The sequence below is a fragment of the Varroa jacobsoni genome, unplaced genomic scaffold (genome assembly GCF_002532875.2).
Source record: "Varroa jacobsoni isolate VJ856 unplaced genomic scaffold, vjacob_1.0 scaffold_1034, whole genome shotgun sequence".
Lineage (NCBI taxonomy): Eukaryota > Metazoa > Arthropoda > Arachnida > Mesostigmata > Varroidae > Varroa > Varroa jacobsoni.
The window spans coordinates 207,960-228,135 of NW_019213936.1; the positions used below are offsets into that span (position 1 = coordinate 207,960).

Genomic DNA, 20,176 nt, shown 5'->3' on the forward strand with positions numbered 1-20,176 from the left:
TGATTCTTACCGAACGATGTCAACGCAATGTGACAACAGTAGCAGATTAAACTCTTATTGGGGTTACGTGGACGCATCTTGCCAGCTACTGGAGATTTGCATTTATATTTTATCAGAGTTTCATTACTCTTTTCCCAAAACACATCTGCATGAACGCAGCCTTGTAAATCAACCACAAATAGTACATACACCCAGAAAGAGGATACTGTAAGACACGCAATATCTAAAGATAGATACAGAGAAAATAGTCCAATAAGTCACTAAATCAATTAAAATATGTTTTATTTTTCTAGAAAATTCCATTACTTTGCTACCTTGGGAAAGGAATTATGTATTGCTTTGGTCACAGACGGCTGACAAAAGTTAACTTTGTTGAGATCTGTACACTGCATATAGGACTGCCGGGATACAGGAATGTGGCTCTATGTAAATCCTTTAAGCGTCAAATCTGTGAACTAGGTCCATCCAATTTGTCCATTTGGTGATGCACTAGATCAATGATGTTCCAGAACTTTACAAACCAATACCGCATTATTCTCTAACAGGCAAGAAAACTTTGTATGTTTTATAGAACAAAGAAACGTTTTTGGGTTTCGCTTATATCTGGCTTTCGGCTATCACTCTTCCGCGGCTCAATAAGGTCTGATGGTACTATCTGCGGGAAAACAATTTCATTTATAAGTGTCTCTGACTTTATTCGTTTAATGCGAAGGTTTAGAATAAAACATCATTTTGATTAATCTTTAAATTTATCAATAGTAGCTCCAAAATACCAAATAGTTACAGCCAAATATCAGATGAACAATCTCCCCCAAAATAACGTAATTCATGGGCAAGAACAGGTCCTTCAGGCTCATCACCAAAGTCCACCAAAAAGTCCTCATCGACGCGAAGTCCGCCGTGGTCAGTATCAACCAACAGTCTCACCATCATAGAACCGTTCTCGATCATCTCGGGATAAAATTGAGCATCCCACCTTGAAAATAGCGAGGTCGTAAGATAAAGCCGTTTTCCATCCAAAGATAGTTGCAGCATTTGTGGACCCCCTCGAAGCTCCTTACCGACAAAACGGGGTTGGGACGGCTGAAACTGCAAAGATAAGTACATAACAATAATGAAAACCTATTCATGACAGTAAAAAATTGTTTTATTTTTAGTGTAAAATATTTTTCAAGATTTTATTATATAGTACAATTATAGATTTAAGTATAAAAGGCTTTCCCCAACTCTATTAGTAGAAAAACGCCCCAGGCATGTTTCAAGTCTCAGTAGGTTTTACTATTCTACTTTATTTGACGAGATTAATATTATACTCTTTCTTATTATAATGTTCAGTTAGGCACATAATATCTTTTATACTATTCCGTATATGCCAATACAATTTAAACTGCTTCGTATATACAGTATTGAAATCGTCAGGTAAACGTAGCTACTCACTCCATCCTCACAAGTGACGTTAGCCCGGATACAGCCACCAAGTTGGCACTGAAATAATATTCATTCATATATATATCGATAGGCATGCTTAGCGAGTTTCCATTTGAGGATTGATGAGCTATTCATTAAAGAACAAAACAACAGAAAACACTTCACATAAACACAGAAACCTCAGGTCCTATGTATTCGAACACTTATATAAACAATCGTGGGGCTTATAAAAGAGTGCCACTAATATTCGATGTTTAGTTTCTTTTAAGAAAGTGCTAAAACATACTGTTTAACTTAAGGAAAGTTTTCTTTCGCATGAGACAATATTAATATTCTTTTATTAGGCATTTTAGGAAAGGTTTCACTTGTCTTCGCTTATTATTGTTTTTAACTGAAAACACAACAACACCTAGTCGACGAATACGTGTTTATAATGTCAAAAAAGGATACCATACCAGCCCAACCAGCTTTGGATTAGCCGGATCTTCAATGTTATACTGACGTACTTCTCCTATAAGCCAACAACTGAAACAACAGTCTTGCCGTCAGATACATCTAAATATCGCAAAAATAAATAGGTAGGTAACAGCGATTCCCTAAGGGGATTTTAGAGTAACAAGGCACTACCAGGTCATATTCAGCCAAAGGCCGCTCATTCAAGCTCTGCCAAAGGCATATTCTAAGCGAAAGGTGTTTTTAAATAGAAAACATTCTATTATAAACAGATTGTATCCTACTGCACATTACATTAGAGGGTTGTTTAGATTTGACCCATGCGCTCTATCAAATTTGCGCCAGTGAAAGCCACCATATCCCAACCTGTCGAGTTTCCCTACCTGATATAGAGGAATCGATCATCGAGGGATATCAAAATATCAGTAATTACTGCAGGCATTTCCGGAAGACACCATCCGTTAACCTTAACATGTGGTATGGAAATAACCTTTGTGGCAGTCCATGTTTCCATTGATTCCTTTTTGCAACAAAAGTGGAATACGGTGCTTGTGATGGCGCAGCCAACGTATCCTGTATTAGAATTAATCAGGTCGACTTCAGCTATACGTTTCAAAAAGTTTGATCGGGAAGAGCCCTTAAACATACCATTGTAACCACTGCTTACCTTCGGCCTTGTCCGGATTATGCAGGAAACGTGTTTCTAAAGGCATAAAGCCTTCTTCACCCAGATCGAGGCTTTGCTGGTGTTCACCAGTTGAATAGTTCCAGAAATGAAGTCGCCGGCCATATTTCTCATCTTTAACGTCAGACACCACGAGGTGAGCAGGATTGAAGCCGTTTTCGAAGACTCTGAAGTTTCCCAGTTTAAATTTTTATTAGAATCAAGATCGTTTTTAGAGGCTTGGTTTAAACTAACGTAATTAAACTCTACCACGCTGTTTGTGTATGCCTGAAGGAACTACTAAATTAGAAACTAAAACTATGATACTGTACTACTTTTATTTAGTTAAAACACCTACGTTTAGTCATGTCATTTAAACAGAGATATTTCAGATACAGGTAAATGAGTTACGAACCTCGGTGCGCCCCACTCAGAACTGACCATCACATTGTGGCGCGGCTGGTACCAGTAATCGTATCTGTGAATGAATGTCGAGATGTTAAGCGGTACTTAGACTCTTTGAATTGAACCGAACATGGAGTTTTTCAAATTCACATGTTCTAGAGCACAAAAATAGTGTAGGAGCGATGCTCTTTTTCAGTTTGTCTTTCTAGTCGGCCCATGTCTTCAAAAATGAGGCAAGACAGCGCCATATAAATTGCAACTCGGATAAGGAATATACTGCCGGTTGAAATTTTTGTTTTAGTATTAAATTCACGAGATAGCTACTTAAGCGAGATTACCACATTGAGCTAAAACACGAAATATGTTAGTTACCCGAAAGGCGTTTTCTTGTTGCCCCATAGTCCAGCCTGTTCCGCGCCCGGACCCGGAGTCCTTTTAGGTTTGAACGTCTTACCGTCCAAAAGAACGAAGCTGCCTACCGAAAAACGAAACAGATAAGCACATTCAAAAGAACAAAAAAAAGCTGCAGGCATTAAGGCTTTCTGTTCAAATTCGATGAAGAGACATATGACAGCACGAAGCCTCGCATTTATTTGCTGTACAGTAATGTTGATACTTTTATTGTTAATTAATGAAAAATATTTTGTTAGCTGACTAGTCTGCTTTTAATACCCTGTCCGTTGCGCTCCTTATCACCCATCGTGCTAATTAGAATGTCTCCTCCAGGAAGGCAATGCGGCGTGTGTGGCGAAGACACGCCTAAAGCAGCCATTTCAGAAGGTTCTACCACCGCAAACAACAGCGGTGCAAGAGGATCCTCCAGATTCGATGTGGCGTACGTAAATTTAATAACGCAATTAGTTAAAATCCTCGAACTTATTGATTAATCTCTAAATCTAGAAATATAGCACTGACGAGACAAGTGTTCTGTAAATCAGAAAAATGTGTCTCGTTTTTTTATAAGTTTAGACGCTCATGCCTATCTGGCAATAAGTAACTTCATGCTCGTTCGTGTAAAAGCTTATAGATAATAAATAAATAAAAAATAAAGACCAATAGAGATATCAATTATACAACTGGACATTGCCATAGACAAGCAGTAGTAACGACTACCTTGGAGAGATCAAAGGTGTAAATTCGATTAGACAGCAAACACGGCAGAATGAGTTTGTCCCGTTGCTTCGAGGAGTCGTTATAGCACGAAGAGCAGGTATTCCAGTTCATATGGTGAACTTCATCGCCCAGATATGGAACAGAACTTCGGTGAATCACCTAAACGTGACAAGAAGCTCGTGTGTACGCAAAAACCAAAGTTTTTTAAATTAAAAGCTATATTTACGAGATTGCCATACACGACATACCATTATAGATATAACGATGTGTTTTGGATTTCAGTGAAACAAAAATCATTTCAAGACAGAAAATTGGCGTTTAAGAAATTTCAATGAAAAGTTTTGATTTTTTAGACTCAGTCATGTAATAGGCGTACCTTGAGATAATTATTTGACTCTGGATCAATGTCTATCACAGCCAAATAGTCTGGTCGATCTTTTTTCGGTACAATACAGGGAACGTACATGATCTTCTCACGGGGACCCTTCATAGCCGCCGTTGGTGAAGGATATCCCGGCCCTTTACGGCAGCATCCACCTACCGTTGGCACCATATAAATATTAATCAACGGAATCTATAGCATCCCAGTTGAAACTGGCAATGAGGGCATTTAAGTTGATACAGCATTCCGAAGAATCTGGTCCGGTGACCCTATATCGGTATGAATTCTTATGAATAATCACCGTAATAATTGTAATTCGAATTATTTTTCAGTAATCATATCATCTAATAACCTTCATTATTATAATCTTGGTTGCATTATCTTAGATACTTCACAGCCTGTGTGAACCGAGGAAGTTATTGTTTGTTAATACTCTAATATCATGCGTATACAAAGACATCTGTATCGTTTCAGCAAGCGCCATACCATAGGAATTACTTATTTTATTGGTCTTGCGAATAATAATGAAACTAATCAATCTTTCATAGAATTTATTAAATGTAAGATAAACTCCCGATGCTTAGCTCATTTGCTTATTCTGCCCTCAAAATCTACGGGCAGCGTCATCAACAATAACAGTGGTGTAATGTTCACCTAATGCAGCTATATACATGCCACAATTGCATTGGTTCGCGAAAACATGCTTCTGTATTTAAACAAATAAAGGCATGTTATGCATCCCTTTAAGAAAAAGAATATTGTTAAAATTATCACATAAGAAGATAAATTCTTTCGAGCTCGTGATAAATTCCTTGAGAACACACGCTAAACCACCAGGCCTTCTGCGGAAGTTCATACAAATTTGTAAAATGATAAATATTTGTGCTGTAATAAAGTAACCTGCTTACATATATAAAAGTACCTCTGTTTACATGTACATTCATAACGAATCACACACCATCTTTAGGCTTATTGCCTACGTCGCAAATAGATTTCATAGCTGTAATCCAGCTCGTTTCAAAGATAGCTCAAATAAAATGTTAGCTTTTAAATAATAGGCACTTTTGTATCTTAACTCGACATTTCTGTATTTAGACTGTCGCTAATTTCGACTACAAAGCTCGTATTTTTAATAATAAAAAGTATACCGATAGCTATCAGCAGTTAAATTAGATATTACTAAACGGACATCGAGAAGTCTCCTAGTGAGCGGTGCAGAACGAACTGTCGATATGTATGTGTACAAAGTTATGGATAGTAATCAGCTAAAGACGTGAAACGATTTCCCTTTTTTCGTTTCGGAAAAACCGTTCCTGTACAAAAATTTCAAACGTAAAAATAAAAGGTATCTGAACCCACAGAATCTTTGCAAAATCTTCCTGTTCGAATTCCTCTAGGTATGAGGTTTCGGCTAAGACTATAGCAGCCTGCATTATGGCAGTCAACGTCTAAAAGTACTATGCTTGATTTACAAGCTTATTGATTACTAAAATACCTTCAAGTGCCGAAGTGGAAACCTAAAATCACTTGTCTGGAAAACTTCACCCAATCCATTATAGATCCGATATTGACCTTACAGATAGGTAAACTTAACAAAAAGCTAAAGCTCGGAATATACAAAAGAACAGATAATTCCCAATAAACGCACAATATGAAGTTTACTTCGTGGTACCGGAACTTAGCTAATACATAATATGTAGTTTTTTTTTTTAAAACATTCATATTTCGGATATCAAGAGGACTCTGGATTATATATACGTTTTACGTTACGCGCGCTATAATGGATGGACAAACATAAAATTTCTTGAGATAAACATAAAAAATCCAGTTTTTCGTACGCGCGGACACAAAACAAAGCAATGAAAATGAAAAAAGTGAAAACAATGAGAAGCAAGCAGCATTTACTATATACATGACTCGAAAAAAAGTCCCGCAGATAAATTAGTGTGCCACTATGTTTTTACATACATACCTCACAATTTTATGAGACACTGAGTAAACCATGGAGAATCGATTCCACCGTACAAATACTTACTGGTTTGTATCTGTGCTGACATTTTGTTAATTCCGATGCACTCTATACAAGCGTAAGCTTGCCGCTAAACCATAGAGCACTGCTTGTGGCAACGGCACAGGTCGAATAAAGAGTATTAGAGACTTCGAGGTTTAATTTGGTATGTACTATTAACAAAATGATGTTTTGAGCAAACAGCAAACTCAGAGGTCAGCGGCTCGCATCGTTAATAATCCTATTTTAAAGCTCGAGCTATGTAACCATAAGAGACTATGAGAGTACACTTTCGGCGCATCTGTTGTAACAGTTACTTTTTACGGCGTGTCAACAAAATCTTTGTTTGTCGCAATTACTTTGTTAACGAATTCCCTTTAGCTTCGCCGTGGACGCTTGCCTAAAGCGGAAAGACAGAAGCAACTGCCGGGACTATCACTCGGCCCTCTTTATCCATGCTCTTATCAGCGTCTCGTATACGAAGTGGCTGGGAGTATTTTGCAAGGGTTAAGCTGACAGAGAAGATTGGATTATTCGACACACAGCTGCATAAAACGAAACAAAAATATGAGATGATTAAAAATAAAGCGCAATACAAAGTTTTTGCTTCTTCGGGGTCAACAAAAGAGTTTGAAGTTAATCAATTGACTCGAAATACTCCGTTCAGCTATGCATTTAAAATAGCTCTGTGTCTCGTTAATTGACCGTTAAATTGCATCAGTCCTGTCCTTTAGATTAAACCATTATAGATTTACGATGATGCAGTAATGTTATTGTTTTGTTTTTTACACTTTCATAAATTTTTTTCACATTTTTTTCAATTTATATTTTTCTTCTAAATTTAAAAATAAAAAAAAACACTCTAAATCTGCAAAACTTCCATCACTTTAAAACTATCTAAGCAAGTTCATCTCTGGACACTACGACAGGATTGTCCCATGGTAATACGATAGTGTCGTAGTACCAAGTATTGTATGGGAAGGCAATGTTTCATCATAAAAAGCAAGTATTTGAATAAATTATTGGTAAATATCAAAAATGATAAGTTACTGATACACTTCTTGCATAATATCAAAAATAAAACAACGTTCGAACATTAAGCCTGAACAAAAAAAATTAGAGACTATTATGAAAATAGGGTATTATTAGGAGAATTAAGTGCAGCAATTTAAGTAATGATCCTTTGACTTGGCAATCTTTATTGATTATTCATTGGCATCATTGATTGATGATGAAAGATAAAATGTCTACGTCTTTTTTTCTCCAATGACAACTGCAACCCATCTAATAGGCAAACAAAGTAAAAAAGCTGGACGACAAATACTTGTTCTTTCGCGTTTAATTGGACTCACAAATTTGTTCTTCTAAGTTCCAAAACTGCATTAATGAACAACATTGTCTTATCATTTGTACCTATATATATATATATATATATATATATATAGCTAGACCTCATAGTATCTCGCTGTATATTGAAATAGAAAGTAAAATATCACGCTTATTTACTTATATCTACAACAAATTTTGCCTTAAGTCATATCTGCTTCGTTTTACACATCTCAGTATTGTTAAGGTTAGTGTAGCGCAACGTAGTTCCTATGCTCTTACATGGTTTACATTTCTGTACCCCGCTTTAACAAAACGAGAGCTCAAAGAATAATAAATCCTATGTTTTGAATGACGCATCGAAATGAAATGAATGCATATCACTGCACTATACAGCATCCAAACATGATTATCGCCTTGAAAAGCTGCTCAGATATAATTCAAGAACGTCGTTTCAAATTTACGGGTTCCTACGAGTAGACGAAGATTTACTGAAAATTATATATATATATATATATATATATATATATATATCGAGATCACTTATAGAAATTCAACACACGTTTGAGAAGAGGTGGGGAATACTTTAAAGCATTGTTTGTTTGTTCTACCTTGGTTCATCGCTCTTAGCCTCAGATTGTGTGTCTGTCACAGCTTAGCATGTACGTTACAGGGTCAGCAGCAAAGATCTACACCCTTTTCTTCCCTATTAAAATTAACAATGGATTTTCATAAATTAAAAATAGTTTTTGTAAATTTATGTACATGAAACAAGGATGGCTATTATTGTATAGAAACACACACAGTGAATGTTTTATTAAGAAAGATAATTAAAATAAATTTTAATTTTCGAAAAATTTTACGTTTTGTTTTTTATATAATTAAATAATTATTAATAATTATATAATATATATAAAAATGTTTTAATTATATTTCCGTAAACTTTTCTTTATTTCTATATTCATTTACAAGCATTCTGCTTAATTTATTATCGAATGGAAACAAAAAAAAAGATTAACCAGATTCACTCTCTACTTTCTGGGTCTCTAGTGCACATTGGGAGCCGTATTCTTTAAAACTTAAGAAGTCGAGAGCTTTTAAATTTTCATCATAAGAAGAAACATTTATCATATGTCATGCGAACAATCGTCATTACACAGGATAAGTAGACTAAATTCTTATTTACTTTATGGGATTAGTACCATCTTTGCATACGATTCGCGCAGTTGTCAAGAAAAACGGTATCAAGATCTACTGTTGTCCACCTCTTAATTTTCTTTTTTTATGAGCTCATTTAGAGATTTTTCTAATCATATTTATATATAATATAAAGTATTCGATACGAATAACAACAATACTATCGTCCAGTTTATTGACTGTCAATTTATTTAAAAATTATTTTAATGATAGTATTATTCCTTACAGGTCTATTTAAACCTAATTCATAGAATGACAACTATAGCGGGGATATATGAAGAAAGCAGGAAAATTAATAGAAATACGTAGCTATAATCGTAACTACAAGGCTGAGCTAACCAGCTTCTTTGAAAACGCTATCTGATCATGCTAACTTTTCTAACTACATTACTAACTCAGAACTACATAAATATCAGAACGAAAATGTATGACCTTTATGTCAATAGTAATCGCCCACCTGCATTCTACTTGAGACGCTGTTAGTTAGAATCACTTCGTTCTCCTTTCCTGTATCAAATAATATTAAAAAACACGTATAGTTGCGACGTACGTGCATCCTACTGGCGCGACTTGTGATACTTCGGCGATCGCCTATTTATCAAATAGCCAACAACCTAGAACACGCTGCTTATAAGGAAGAATCAGCGAGCCAAAATAAATCCATTTATTCTGGCAAGATCATCGTCATCATGTTACTATTGAGGTACGCTTTGCCGAAAACGAGCATTCGAACAGCAGGCAACGGAGAGCAGTCGAAAACCCTCATATTCCTGTGTGGCGTGGTCGCATTTACGCTGTAGTGTATGTTCTAGTGTGAGTAACTCGCCGGCTAATAGGTTGCGGTAGTGTTGATAACTTGCTGCGATTCGCACAGCTTTGTTTGTCGCACACTGTCTAGCCGTTTCGTGGCCTGTCGGCAATCTTTGGTCTCTTGTTCTTATCAAGTTGGTACTCGTTCAACCGCAACCACGGCGCCCTCAACCGCAAATTCTCTTCAGAATCTAAAGATGCCGAAAATCACAACAGTTCGGTTACATCCGACAGCCTTGTTCACTATCGTGGACTCGTACGAGCATCGAAGTGAAAACCAGCAGAGGGTTATCGGCACCCTGCTAGGATCGTTTGACTTCGCTAAGGGAGCCGTCGATATTACCAACTGCTTCCACGTAAACCACAGCGAAAGCGGTGATGAGGTAAGGAATTGTATCGAAGTGAGATTCGATTCAACGCACTCGGATTCGGCGGCACGGATAATACGCAGAAGCACAGCCTATTCTTGTAGAACTCATCAAATACGTCGGATGGAAATGCCCAATGTTTACCTGTTCCAAAGAAGTGCGGGGTCAGTCGGTGTGTATGCCGCTAATGCATGCTGTAATAGATGGCGGATACAACCGACAGGGCGCGACAATATACTAATTAATCCTGTTGCCCGATGTTAAAGCAGAGGGTTCTTGCCTATCTTCGTTTGAATTTTGAATAGATTTAATGTTTTAATAGAGCGCAAACTTTCTGTAATTGGAGGGTGAAATATGGGTAGTCTTCTCTAGATGCGTGATACTGGACAAAATTAGTAGTGTACGTTTGAAGGTGTTGAGGAGATGTATGTGTTCGCAGGTACAATCCAATGTAGAAGGTGCAGCACTAGCTGGAAGTAGATATCTTGCAGAAGGGGAGAGTCTTTGGAGAGAAAAACGTGTTTTCACTGAAATCAAAACAGAACATCGATAGATGGGCCTGTCAAATAAAATATATACATAAAAGTCATCACATCCTAGCCGTCAAAGATCCAGTTCCGTTCCGTTCACCCAAAAACTGTTAACATTCTCAGGTTTCCCTTTTTCCGTCACGTAAGCTGTCCGCCTGTATCATCATGGCTAAGTGTTAGTGAAAAAAAAGATTTACTGGTATACATAAAAGTCATCACATCCTAGCCGTCAAAGATCCAGTTCCGTTCCGTTCACCCAAAAACTGTTAACATTCTCAGGTTTCCCTTTTTCCGTCACGTAAGCTGTCCGCCTGTATCATCATGGCTAAGTGTTAATGAAAAAAAGATTTACTGGTATTAGCTACGACGAGTAAGATCCAAAAGTTGTGTTCCATTACTCGAATAAAAACTAACGTTTTCTTCCTGCATTCGAGGGATCGCGTAACAGTCTTTAACAAGGTTACAATGCTTATAGTTTATGGAATTAATTGCTGACCCCTCAAAAAATATGGAATTAATTGCTGACCCCTCAAAAAATGAGTTACACAGTTTTACATCTAAAATAATCATTGTTCTAAAATATAATGAACGAAATCTTTGTTTTAAAAATTTGTTCATGAGTCCACAGATCCCGTAGCTGCCTATTTTTTTAGTTGGCAAATTCCATGATGTATTTATCATTCTCCAGATTAACCGTCGCTTTGTCCATTCCCTGTCTGCGCCACTGATTCCAGGTCGGATTAGATTTGGAATACGCAAAAACGACCACAGAATTGCACCGACGCGTCAATCCGACCGAGCAAGTGGTGGGTTGGTTTGCGACCGGCGCTGAAATTCCTAACACGTCGGTGCTTATCCATCAGTATTATTCGTCGTTAACAAAGCACACACCGGTTCACGTTACGGTCGATACATCGATGGAGGGTAGCGATTCGAGGATGGGCATCAAGGCTTACGTTGGCGTTAATTTTGGAGTCCCGCGACATACAGTTGGTACGTTGAGTATAATTAAGACAAAAGTAAACGGGAAGAAGGAAGTTAAGTTTCTCTCAGTGCTTTCTTCTCTTTTTGCATAACATTAGAAAGTGAATGTGTAATAGTTAAGTAAACTGCGTTTCAACTATTTGGTGAATGCAAGAGGTGTACCCCTGGTGACTTTGTCCAACAGCTTTCTATTGAACACCGGATAATTTTGTACTTAATTTTTTATATGGACTTATATCGAGATAACTTGATCGGCTGAAAAGTGCCCTGCCACTCAGTACATCTATATATTCACCCGTCGTGTGTATTACATATTAAAAAAAGGCTTGCAGGAGACGTCGTGTTCCTATCTGAATAAACTCGAAAAAGCACGTTTACTCATGTTCCCATATAATTGCAGGCACAATGTTCCCGCCCTGCAAAGTTGAAATCGTTGGCTATCAGGAAGAAACAGTATCACTGCGAGCTTGTCAGCGAACGCGAGAGGTTCCAGAGGGAAGTACGACTGGTGTGGAGCTACCGACTGACCTGGACACGGTTATCGAGGCCTGTGTGGATATGCGACAAATGCTTAAGATCGTCATTGAGTATGTAGATATTTGGACCGAACAAACACACCGCAGCAATGATCGATAGCTATTTCTGATTTTTTTTCTGGTTAACTTATTAATTGGTGAACCCTATCAAGTCAAGCTAGAAGGATGTTATTCCTGAAAACACCATACCTTTTGATATTTCTATGATTTTTTTTCAAATTTTCTCTGTGGTACAATTTTTACGAACTTTTTGAGAAAGAAAAGTCAATTGTTATCATGTTTATTATTTTGTTATTTTATAACTATTTGACAAAAAATATATCTTTTTTTTTCGTTAGTTACGTTGATAATGTGCTGGCAAATCGCATCCCAGCAGATAACACCGTGGGTCGTCGACTAATGGACATGGTCCACTCGGTGCCGAAAATGGATAACGAACGTTTCCAGGAAGTGCTCAACGGAGACATGAAGGATCTACTAATGGTTGCCTATCTAACAATGATCACTAAGACCCAACTGTGCATCAATGAGAAGCTCTGCCTCATGTAAATCAACACCGATCGACTCAAGCAACGCAAGGAAATTTAATCCAGCGTAAACAACACTACCAGCAAATATTCTGTTAGCTAGTACAACATACAAATATATTTTGTTCACGTGAATCTGTTTATATACGAATTCCTGCTGATCATTTAGTGTTAACAGCTGATACCGAACCCGATGTCGCGTCGTAACGACATAATAATTAATAATGAATATGATCGCTATATTAACAAAGGGTGGCAAAGAAAGGAGACGAAAGAGTTCCGGCTGTTGCCGCGATAAGCTAGTATGCTGGGAGTGCCGTGTTAAGGAACGACGGAAAGCGAGGAGCAAATGTAGAACAATTTGCGCACACACAGGAAATATAGACGAACATAACGTAAGCACATTATAAATAAGCGAAGTAATAGTGGGAGGGGATGAAAAGTATAACAGTAGTAAAATCGCTAAGAACAACAAGAGCAACACTAATTACCCTAAAAATAAATTCATGTAAAACGTTTAATTTGTCTTAAAATCTATCGGAATCTTGAATTTATCGCTTTCGCTAAACTTTTAGCGTAGATAGAGATCTACAAATGATTCATTTTTGAAGGTGGGGAAAAATTGAAGATCTTTGAATCTACTTGGAAATACTAGCATTGGTTCCCTCTAAAGTAGATTTGCGAATCCTACCTACGGCGGATATTCGATCCTGCAATTTTACGGGGGGAAATGAACCTGATTAAACGCTCGCGAAGAAAAATATTTAGGCTAGATGGAAACGTTTTCGTGTGCATTCCTAAGATGTTTAAGACAAATCCGAGCTTTTATATCATTAACTGTGATACGAGTAAAGGACATTCTTTGCGAGCTATTCAGGGTAGTGACTCCATAATACAAAGTGTGCCTTGAGTACGCCATTTTCAGTTATAATACTCGAGAGCACGACTTTAGTCCATGCGGGCATAAATATCTACCAATAAAGACTTAGCTTGTTCCCGGATTCGATTTGAAGTATATTATTGCCATGAGAAAACCTATTGTTCTTGTTAAATATTACTATCATCGATCAGCGCTTTTGCATTATACTATTGTGGTCCCCTAGATCACAAATCCAGTTTCTAATTCAGTTGCTTACTATATGTTATGTTGGCGAGTTTCTGAGGAAAGAAAATCTGAACAATATTATACAATGAAAAAATCATTCGTGGAAAGTCTCTTGGGAAAACTGTTTACTTCCTTCGCCTAAGGATGAGCTCAATTGTCGTTTTATAATAAAATCAAACCACAAAGATTTGACTATTTAATCTAGACCTTCCCTGTCTATGCAAAATTATTACACCTTTTCGTTAACCCGGTAATCATGGCTTATTCAAGTCTCCAGCTGTGTGGCGACGTATGTGGAGATGATAAATTTCACTCATGAGGCCTTCTCTGTGCTTGACGGAGAGATTTCTCAATCCTGACTTTCGTTCTGGTTGCTGTTCTTCTACTATCTTTCGTTGTGCCATGTTGCTTGCAGGGCCTAAAGAGATATTCTATGCAGCATGCAAAAGGTGTTGCTTGTATGAGCCGTTGCAGTTTGCTGAAGGTATGGTTGGAAATGTCTGTGGTCAGTTTGGATCAGAGTAAAGAACAGGTTAACTTCGATGCTTGGCCATTCCAGCCACTTACTGATATTAGTAATTCAAAGGCATAAACGCTCGGTCTTTTGGCCAGGATGTGGCGAAAATTTTAAAGTTATCGTATTGTCTAATTGTTAGCCTCGTTGTTTAAGAATAACTGCTGACGCAACCGAAATGCCGCTAGTGAAATGTGCATTTCTTTACCTTCTTCGTACCTAAGGGCAAAATACTTCTTACCCCATTCTTGACCCGCTTTATTAAATCTTAAATTATAAGGCTGGTCTTATTAGTTTCGTAACGACTTTGTCTGAAAAGCTTACTATTATTAAAGAAGAATCGAAATTACCCAATGGAATTCCTTTGTATTTGAAAAGGAAATATTCGTCTCTGTTTAATTGGCAGCTGATCAAAATATATCAAATTGACATTGTGTAACAACATTGAGCTGTACAAGAACATCATACAACCTTTATTAATTATCCATAGGTCTTCTTTTTTTTTTGGCAAACCTAGTATTTAGTTTGTTTGGCAAATATTGTTCTGGGTGATGTAATAAAACTATTAGAAATAACTTTAGTCTAACAGGTGGAAAATCCGATGGACGTGAAGATCTTCTTTTAATAAGCACACATATAAAAAAAAAATGCTGTGTTTGTCGATGACACATGGCCCAAAGGTATTTGATTTTGTTACAGTTATAGCCATTATTTTATGTCCAACTGAAATCTTAACATTCTAAGCATCTTGGAGACTGGTTTTTATTTACGGTCGCTAGTGCCTCAGAGCAGTCTCTGATTAGCTGAGCGAGCAAACTGCACCGCGTCAGATCTCGGGTTTCCAATTCTAGCTCTTTTGTCGCCCATTGAATTTTTGCGGTTAGAATATCGGCTGCTCCGGACAATCTGTAATATACAGGTCCAAATTATTAGTGCAACAACTATTAGTGCAAAATATTTTTTTTAATTTCATTTACGCTTAGTTATATACTAATCAGGAGTATCCTTTAAAGTATGTCTTTGTAAAACATGTTCGTTTCCTTCAAATTATATAATACGTATACAGTTTAACTAGAGTAGCTCTATGCCGCCACTCATTTCATCACAAGGTCGTATGCAACCGAAAAAGAGCAAAAAAGTATGTCGTAGACTTTTAAATGGTGCATCGATGCATTCTATGGTACTTTGGTAACGAAAAATGCACCTGTTGCGATAGGGTCCGCATTCGCAAACAGTATTAACCTATGGTTAAATAGACAGGAAATACTATTTAATCTAATAACAAAATTGGAGTTACCAGCTCAAATGAACTCATAATGAATGTGAAAAAAATACTAAAGCAAATTATATTCGATACCTTGGGCGGTCGTTGTGGTGGTGATTTCTAACGTGACTTGTACATGATGGCGAGGCCATGAACCCGTTTGTGGAAGCTGTTTCAGTTGTCTTTGGAAATTTTGAAGCTAATGGGGCGGTTGAGACGGAAGAACCCTGAGATTCTGCGTCGCCGGTTCGGCTTTGTGTTGAACATGTCATATCGAGCCTGCGATGCCGCTCTGGACTCACACACGCGAACTCATCATTAGCTGGACTTCCTTCTGGTGCATTAAACATGCAGATAAGATGCGTATGTTATATATAATAATAAGTATTATATATATAAAAGTAATAGATGTCGGTGATAAAATGCTTGTAGCTTTTTATTGTGTTAATTTAACGCTACAAGCACAGACTACAGTTCATTCTTCAATCTGGGCAATTATTCTTTTCGATAACAAAATGCAAGCAATATTAGGCAAAGTTACAAACCGACTGACTGCACCGAAGCTTCCTGCCGCATAGGGTTGTTTTCTATTTGCGCCGGGGAACTAGGTAGCGCTTCTATCGTTAATGCACTATGCTCCTGACATAGCCGACGAGCTGCCTGCTCATTCATGACGGGATCATCCTTGGAGGTCTCCTGGGCATCCACTTCATGGCATGCCACACAGTATTTTACACCCTGTGTTCCAAATTCAAGCAGAAAAAACTTATTTCTACAATTGGTGTTTTTTCTTCAAAGTACAGAATATAAATAGGTGGCAAATAATAATATATACAGGCAGGAAATAAGAAGCGTGTTATGCTCTTTTTAATGCTTCACGTTCTTCACGAATTTTAAACATTTGGAAGTCAAGATGATATGTTCTAGTCAAATCAAAGGAGCAAATGTGTATCAGCGTCTTCCTTATCTTTACGATTTTAGCCATAGAACTCATCGATAATTAAAATAATTCACAGTAGTTTTATTTCCAATATATTGACCATACTAATTTATGGAGACTCTACATCTGTAATTTTTTCAGTTACTGGGACGTCTCGACATCAGTTTTCATTTTTTTGCAGACACATTTGCTAGAGGTCCAAAGTAAATCATTAATACAACTAGTAACTATTGCTTTTATTGACAAAATCTTAAGTCATTTTAAACAAACCTGCCGAGTTTCCAGAATAATTGTATCGCAAAGTTCACAAGTTTCACCTGTAAATAAAAAAAAATCAAAGCAAAATTGATATTTTAATCATCCCAGGATATAAAACATATGTATTGGTATTATTATAGAAATAAAATTTACATTTATTTTTACTAACAGTTTTGTGATGATTATAAGTTGTGCAAACTGAGAAAGGTTACCATATTCCTTGTCTATACAAACTAATTAGTTCGTAAATGAGATTCCATAAAATGAAGACACCTGGCAAGACTGCAGAAAGGTACAGCTCAACATTTTGACCTACTTCTATTAATATATAATAATATACTAATAATACTATGCACACGAACATTTCTTTTTGATTCAATTATTTTCGTGATGAGGAACTTCCAAAGAAAATATATCTGAATAAATATAAATATCGGACGGTGGATACGCTCTTTCGTTGAGTATCACACAGTAACTTACAGCTGCGTTCCGACTGTTTAGTACACAACTTTCCATATGAACCTCTTACAAAGCAAAACAGACCATGCTGCTACCGCCATTAATTTCCTCTACACCCTCATGAAACTTAACTCACTTTTAAACAGATTAGTTGATTATTTGAGTTAATGATTCAAATTTATCACCTGGATAAAAGAATTTGGAAAACAGCAACCATTATTCCGACCGAAATTCGTATCGTCATTTCTAGTCAAACAACTACCTCGCAATCAACACAATTCAGTACAGAATACAGTCTGTAGATGCGACAATTATACTTTATTATTTTTCCGTAACGGCATATATTCGTCTACAAAATACAAACACTGTAGCAAATATTCTCATCAATAAATAAAGTTACCTTTTTGAAATACGTATCACGACTAATGCATTTTTCTCAAAATCAGAGAAATGTTATTATTTCTGAAATAGCCTAGAATGCACCAAAGCCAATCCTTATTCTGGTAAGATCTTAACAAGTCTAACCAGTTAAGCCATAAATAGAATTTGAAAAATAATTCGCAATGGTAAATACAAAAATTTTTAAAAAATCGTAAAAGTTTCCTGAAATAATATTAATAACTCAATTATAATTACATAAAAAGACTTTCCATGTAATGGATTGTGCTAAAAAAGCAAAAAAGTATCGCGATGACATCGGTATTTCTCATTTTGAAAGAAAAGTGCCGAAATGTATAAGTCGGAACTCAAGGATATATCCTACTATAAAATATCATGATTGTCTTAATTCTACTCGCATTTAGTTTGCATCTTACACTATGCATGGGTTTAGAGAATTGTTATTTTTTCTTCTCATTCTTAGTTTATTCTCGATCTTAGTTTCTCGAAATCGATCTTCGTTTATTATTCATTACACTCTTTCAAGATAGCTTATTTGAATTTGAAAAGGCGTTTTTACCAAGCATTTTGTAGCCGCGAAGAAGATAACCTCCTATTATCGAGCTAATTTTGTCATTGCGTTCGCGACGAGCCTCAATCACTTTCAACTCCGCCTCCGTTGGGGGGCGCCAATCATCACACATTTTGACAATTTCCCTTGAGTTCTTCAAGAGCGTCCCGACGACGCTCTTCAGTTTTCTATTATGACTATTGGAGTTAATTCAGGGTTCTGCCGATTTTTGGATTTGCCTCCACTACCAACCGACAGCCGGCGAACTTTGCTTTGGACAGCTGACCTTTTTGAAAATACACGGAACCGTTTGACAACGATCGACGCTTAGCGGAACACGTATTTTAAACAACAGCGCCGCTTCAAAAGATGAACAGTGCTAACGAGAAATTGCGTCTTGCTTCACATCAAACGAGGAAGGCCTATGAGCCAGTACGATATTCATGCGGCCATTATGTCCATGCGGTTGTTTACATCAACACTGGACAGTAAACCAGCCGTCGTCTGCTCTATGACATCGAGCACGCATTGGATACAACATATGGATGTGCAAATCATTTTGTTTTTGTTTAACTAGCGTAAATATTTTTTTATGCATTGAAATTCGATGATATTAATAACGGACTGGCAAGAAATATGAGTTGGAAATTCGGCAAATTGGAAGCAGACGTTTGGTGCCTTAGTTTGCTTACGAAAAAAATCGAAAAGCCTGCCAGGACAAAAACAACAAATTTAGTCAGGATATTTAAACAGCTTATTAAAAGCAATAAATTAAAAAGAAACGGTACAAATTTCATATAGCTTCGTGTAGTATGAGTTAAGACGAAAGTACTCATATGAGTTTAAGATTTTGGCACTCAATGTATCGAAAAGGCATCGGTTTGAGCGTACTACAATGCAGAATTTACGAGCTATTAAATCCAAGCTGGAAATAATTTACAATCTGCAGAATACGAAAACATTAGTGCCAGGTCTTAATTGTTTGCAAATGTTCAAAGAATTAATTGAAAATTATACAAGCACTTAACGATTGGTACGCATCCAGCTTCATATGCTGTATCGAGCTTCTAAAATTGGCTTGACGATAGACTTATTGTCAAATGATTCAGTGCGAGATTTGTATTTTTATTCCTTGTTTGAGTAAATATTTGTCCTTTTTTTGATTATCTGAAATGGTTTCTGTTACAAAAATGGGTTCCATGACTAATATGAAGGTTGCTTGTATTCTTGAAGGATGCATATGTGTATGTGCAAAATTTTATCTGAGTTTCTACCGAAAAAACACCATATTTCTTCTTTACGTCGCCTCTTTCTGACACTGGCCTGTTGCATGTTAAAATAAGTCAGAAAAAAAAACTCCACCTGTTTCGCTTCTGTCCACATTAAGTTTATAATCTCGAGTTTCTGTTCCATCGTTGTCTGCAATAACCTTTAGGTGGACCAGAATCACAGTATGTTGAGATCATTCAAAAAACCAGCGCTAAGCCTACTTTAATCTTATAATGCATAATCTAAGGTTAAAGCGGCATTAAATAGTCCTACTGGTCAAAATCCTATTAGTTGTACATCGCTTGTTTTCACAAACGCTTTCTAGGGTTAACTTTGCTGAAACGGTCTACATACGTATATATCAGCAAAGGTGACAAAGAATAATAATTCAACGAAGTTGATTCATTTTTTGTTTTTTTTTTTATGAGTATGCTCTATTTGTTGTTAACATCATCCGTATCCATATCTAACTGGCATCATTTTATATTAGGTTAGTATAATTCGTATACACCGCCTATCGCACAGACTTTTACGCGCTATCGCAAGCAAAGGTATATATCCTCTTGTGTCGTATCTTGAGTATACATTGCTGGGCATATTATGCTTTGCGTTCATAATTTGACTAAACCAAGTACATTCTTAGATAAATGTGTACAAATAGCCCAGCCTATAATGCAAAATTTTCTA

At 36.7% G+C, this 20,176-nt stretch overlaps 3 protein-coding genes and 1 long non-coding RNA gene across 8 annotated transcripts; 2 read left to right on the forward strand and 2 right to left on the reverse strand.

Moving 5' to 3' along the window:
• Nucleotides 1-257: 257 nt before the first annotated feature.
• Nucleotides 258-9,563, reverse strand: LOC111265966 (methanethiol oxidase). 3 transcript variants are annotated; one of them, XM_022843046.2, is made up of 11 exons: nt 9,434-9,563; nt 4,440-4,600; nt 4,064-4,222; nt 3,623-3,767; nt 3,323-3,425; nt 2,961-3,023; nt 2,549-2,733; nt 2,265-2,454; nt 1,884-1,953; nt 1,438-1,485; nt 258-1,089 (listed from the first exon to the last, which is right to left on the reverse strand). In XM_022843046.2, the coding sequence occupies exons 2-11, from the start codon at nt 4,551-4,553 to the stop codon at nt 781-783; spliced, it is 1,386 nt and encodes a 461-aa protein (XP_022698781.1). In that variant the 5' UTR covers nt 4,554-4,600; nt 9,434-9,563; the 3' UTR covers nt 258-780. The 3 variants fall into 3 exon arrangements, with proteins under 3 accessions (XP_022698781.1, XP_022698780.1, XP_086826868.1); XM_022843045.2 differs by lacking the exon at nt 9,434-9,563 and adding an exon at nt 6,481-6,843; XM_086970742.1 differs by lacking the exon at nt 9,434-9,563 and adding an exon at nt 6,813-6,830.
• LOC147752739 (uncharacterized) lies at nt 4,582-7,019 on the forward strand. The gene is made up of 2 exons (XR_015313267.1): nt 4,582-4,722; nt 6,835-7,019. It is a non-coding gene; the product is annotated as an uncharacterized LOC147752739 (long non-coding RNA).
• A 164-nt stretch (nt 9,564-9,727) lies between the features above and the next one.
• eIF3f1 (eukaryotic translation initiation factor 3 subunit f1) lies at nt 9,728-13,264 on the forward strand. The gene is made up of 4 exons (XM_022843050.2): nt 9,728-10,169; nt 11,419-11,677; nt 12,069-12,255; nt 12,543-13,264. Exons 1-4 carry the CDS (start codon nt 9,984-9,986, stop codon nt 12,751-12,753), a joined length of 843 nt encoding a protein of 280 aa, XP_022698785.1. The 5' UTR covers nt 9,728-9,983; the 3' UTR covers nt 12,754-13,264.
• Nucleotides 13,265-14,802: 1,538 nt separating this feature from the next.
• LOC111265970 (uncharacterized) lies at nt 14,803-18,702 on the reverse strand. Of its 3 annotated transcripts, none has more exons than XM_086970744.1 (5): nt 18,230-18,702; nt 16,825-16,871; nt 16,160-16,352; nt 15,708-15,906; nt 14,803-15,256 (listed from the first exon to the last, which is right to left on the reverse strand). In XM_086970744.1, exons 1-5 carry the CDS (start codon nt 18,351-18,353, stop codon nt 15,082-15,084), a joined length of 738 nt encoding a protein of 245 aa, XP_086826870.1. In that variant the 5' UTR covers nt 18,354-18,702; the 3' UTR covers nt 14,803-15,081. The 3 variants fall into 3 exon arrangements, with proteins under 3 accessions (XP_086826870.1, XP_086826869.1, XP_022698786.1); XM_086970743.1 differs by having other exon boundaries at nt 15,708-15,945; XM_022843051.2 differs by having other exon boundaries at nt 15,708-15,948; nt 18,230-18,700.
• Nucleotides 18,703-20,176: the final 1,474 nt, after the last annotated feature.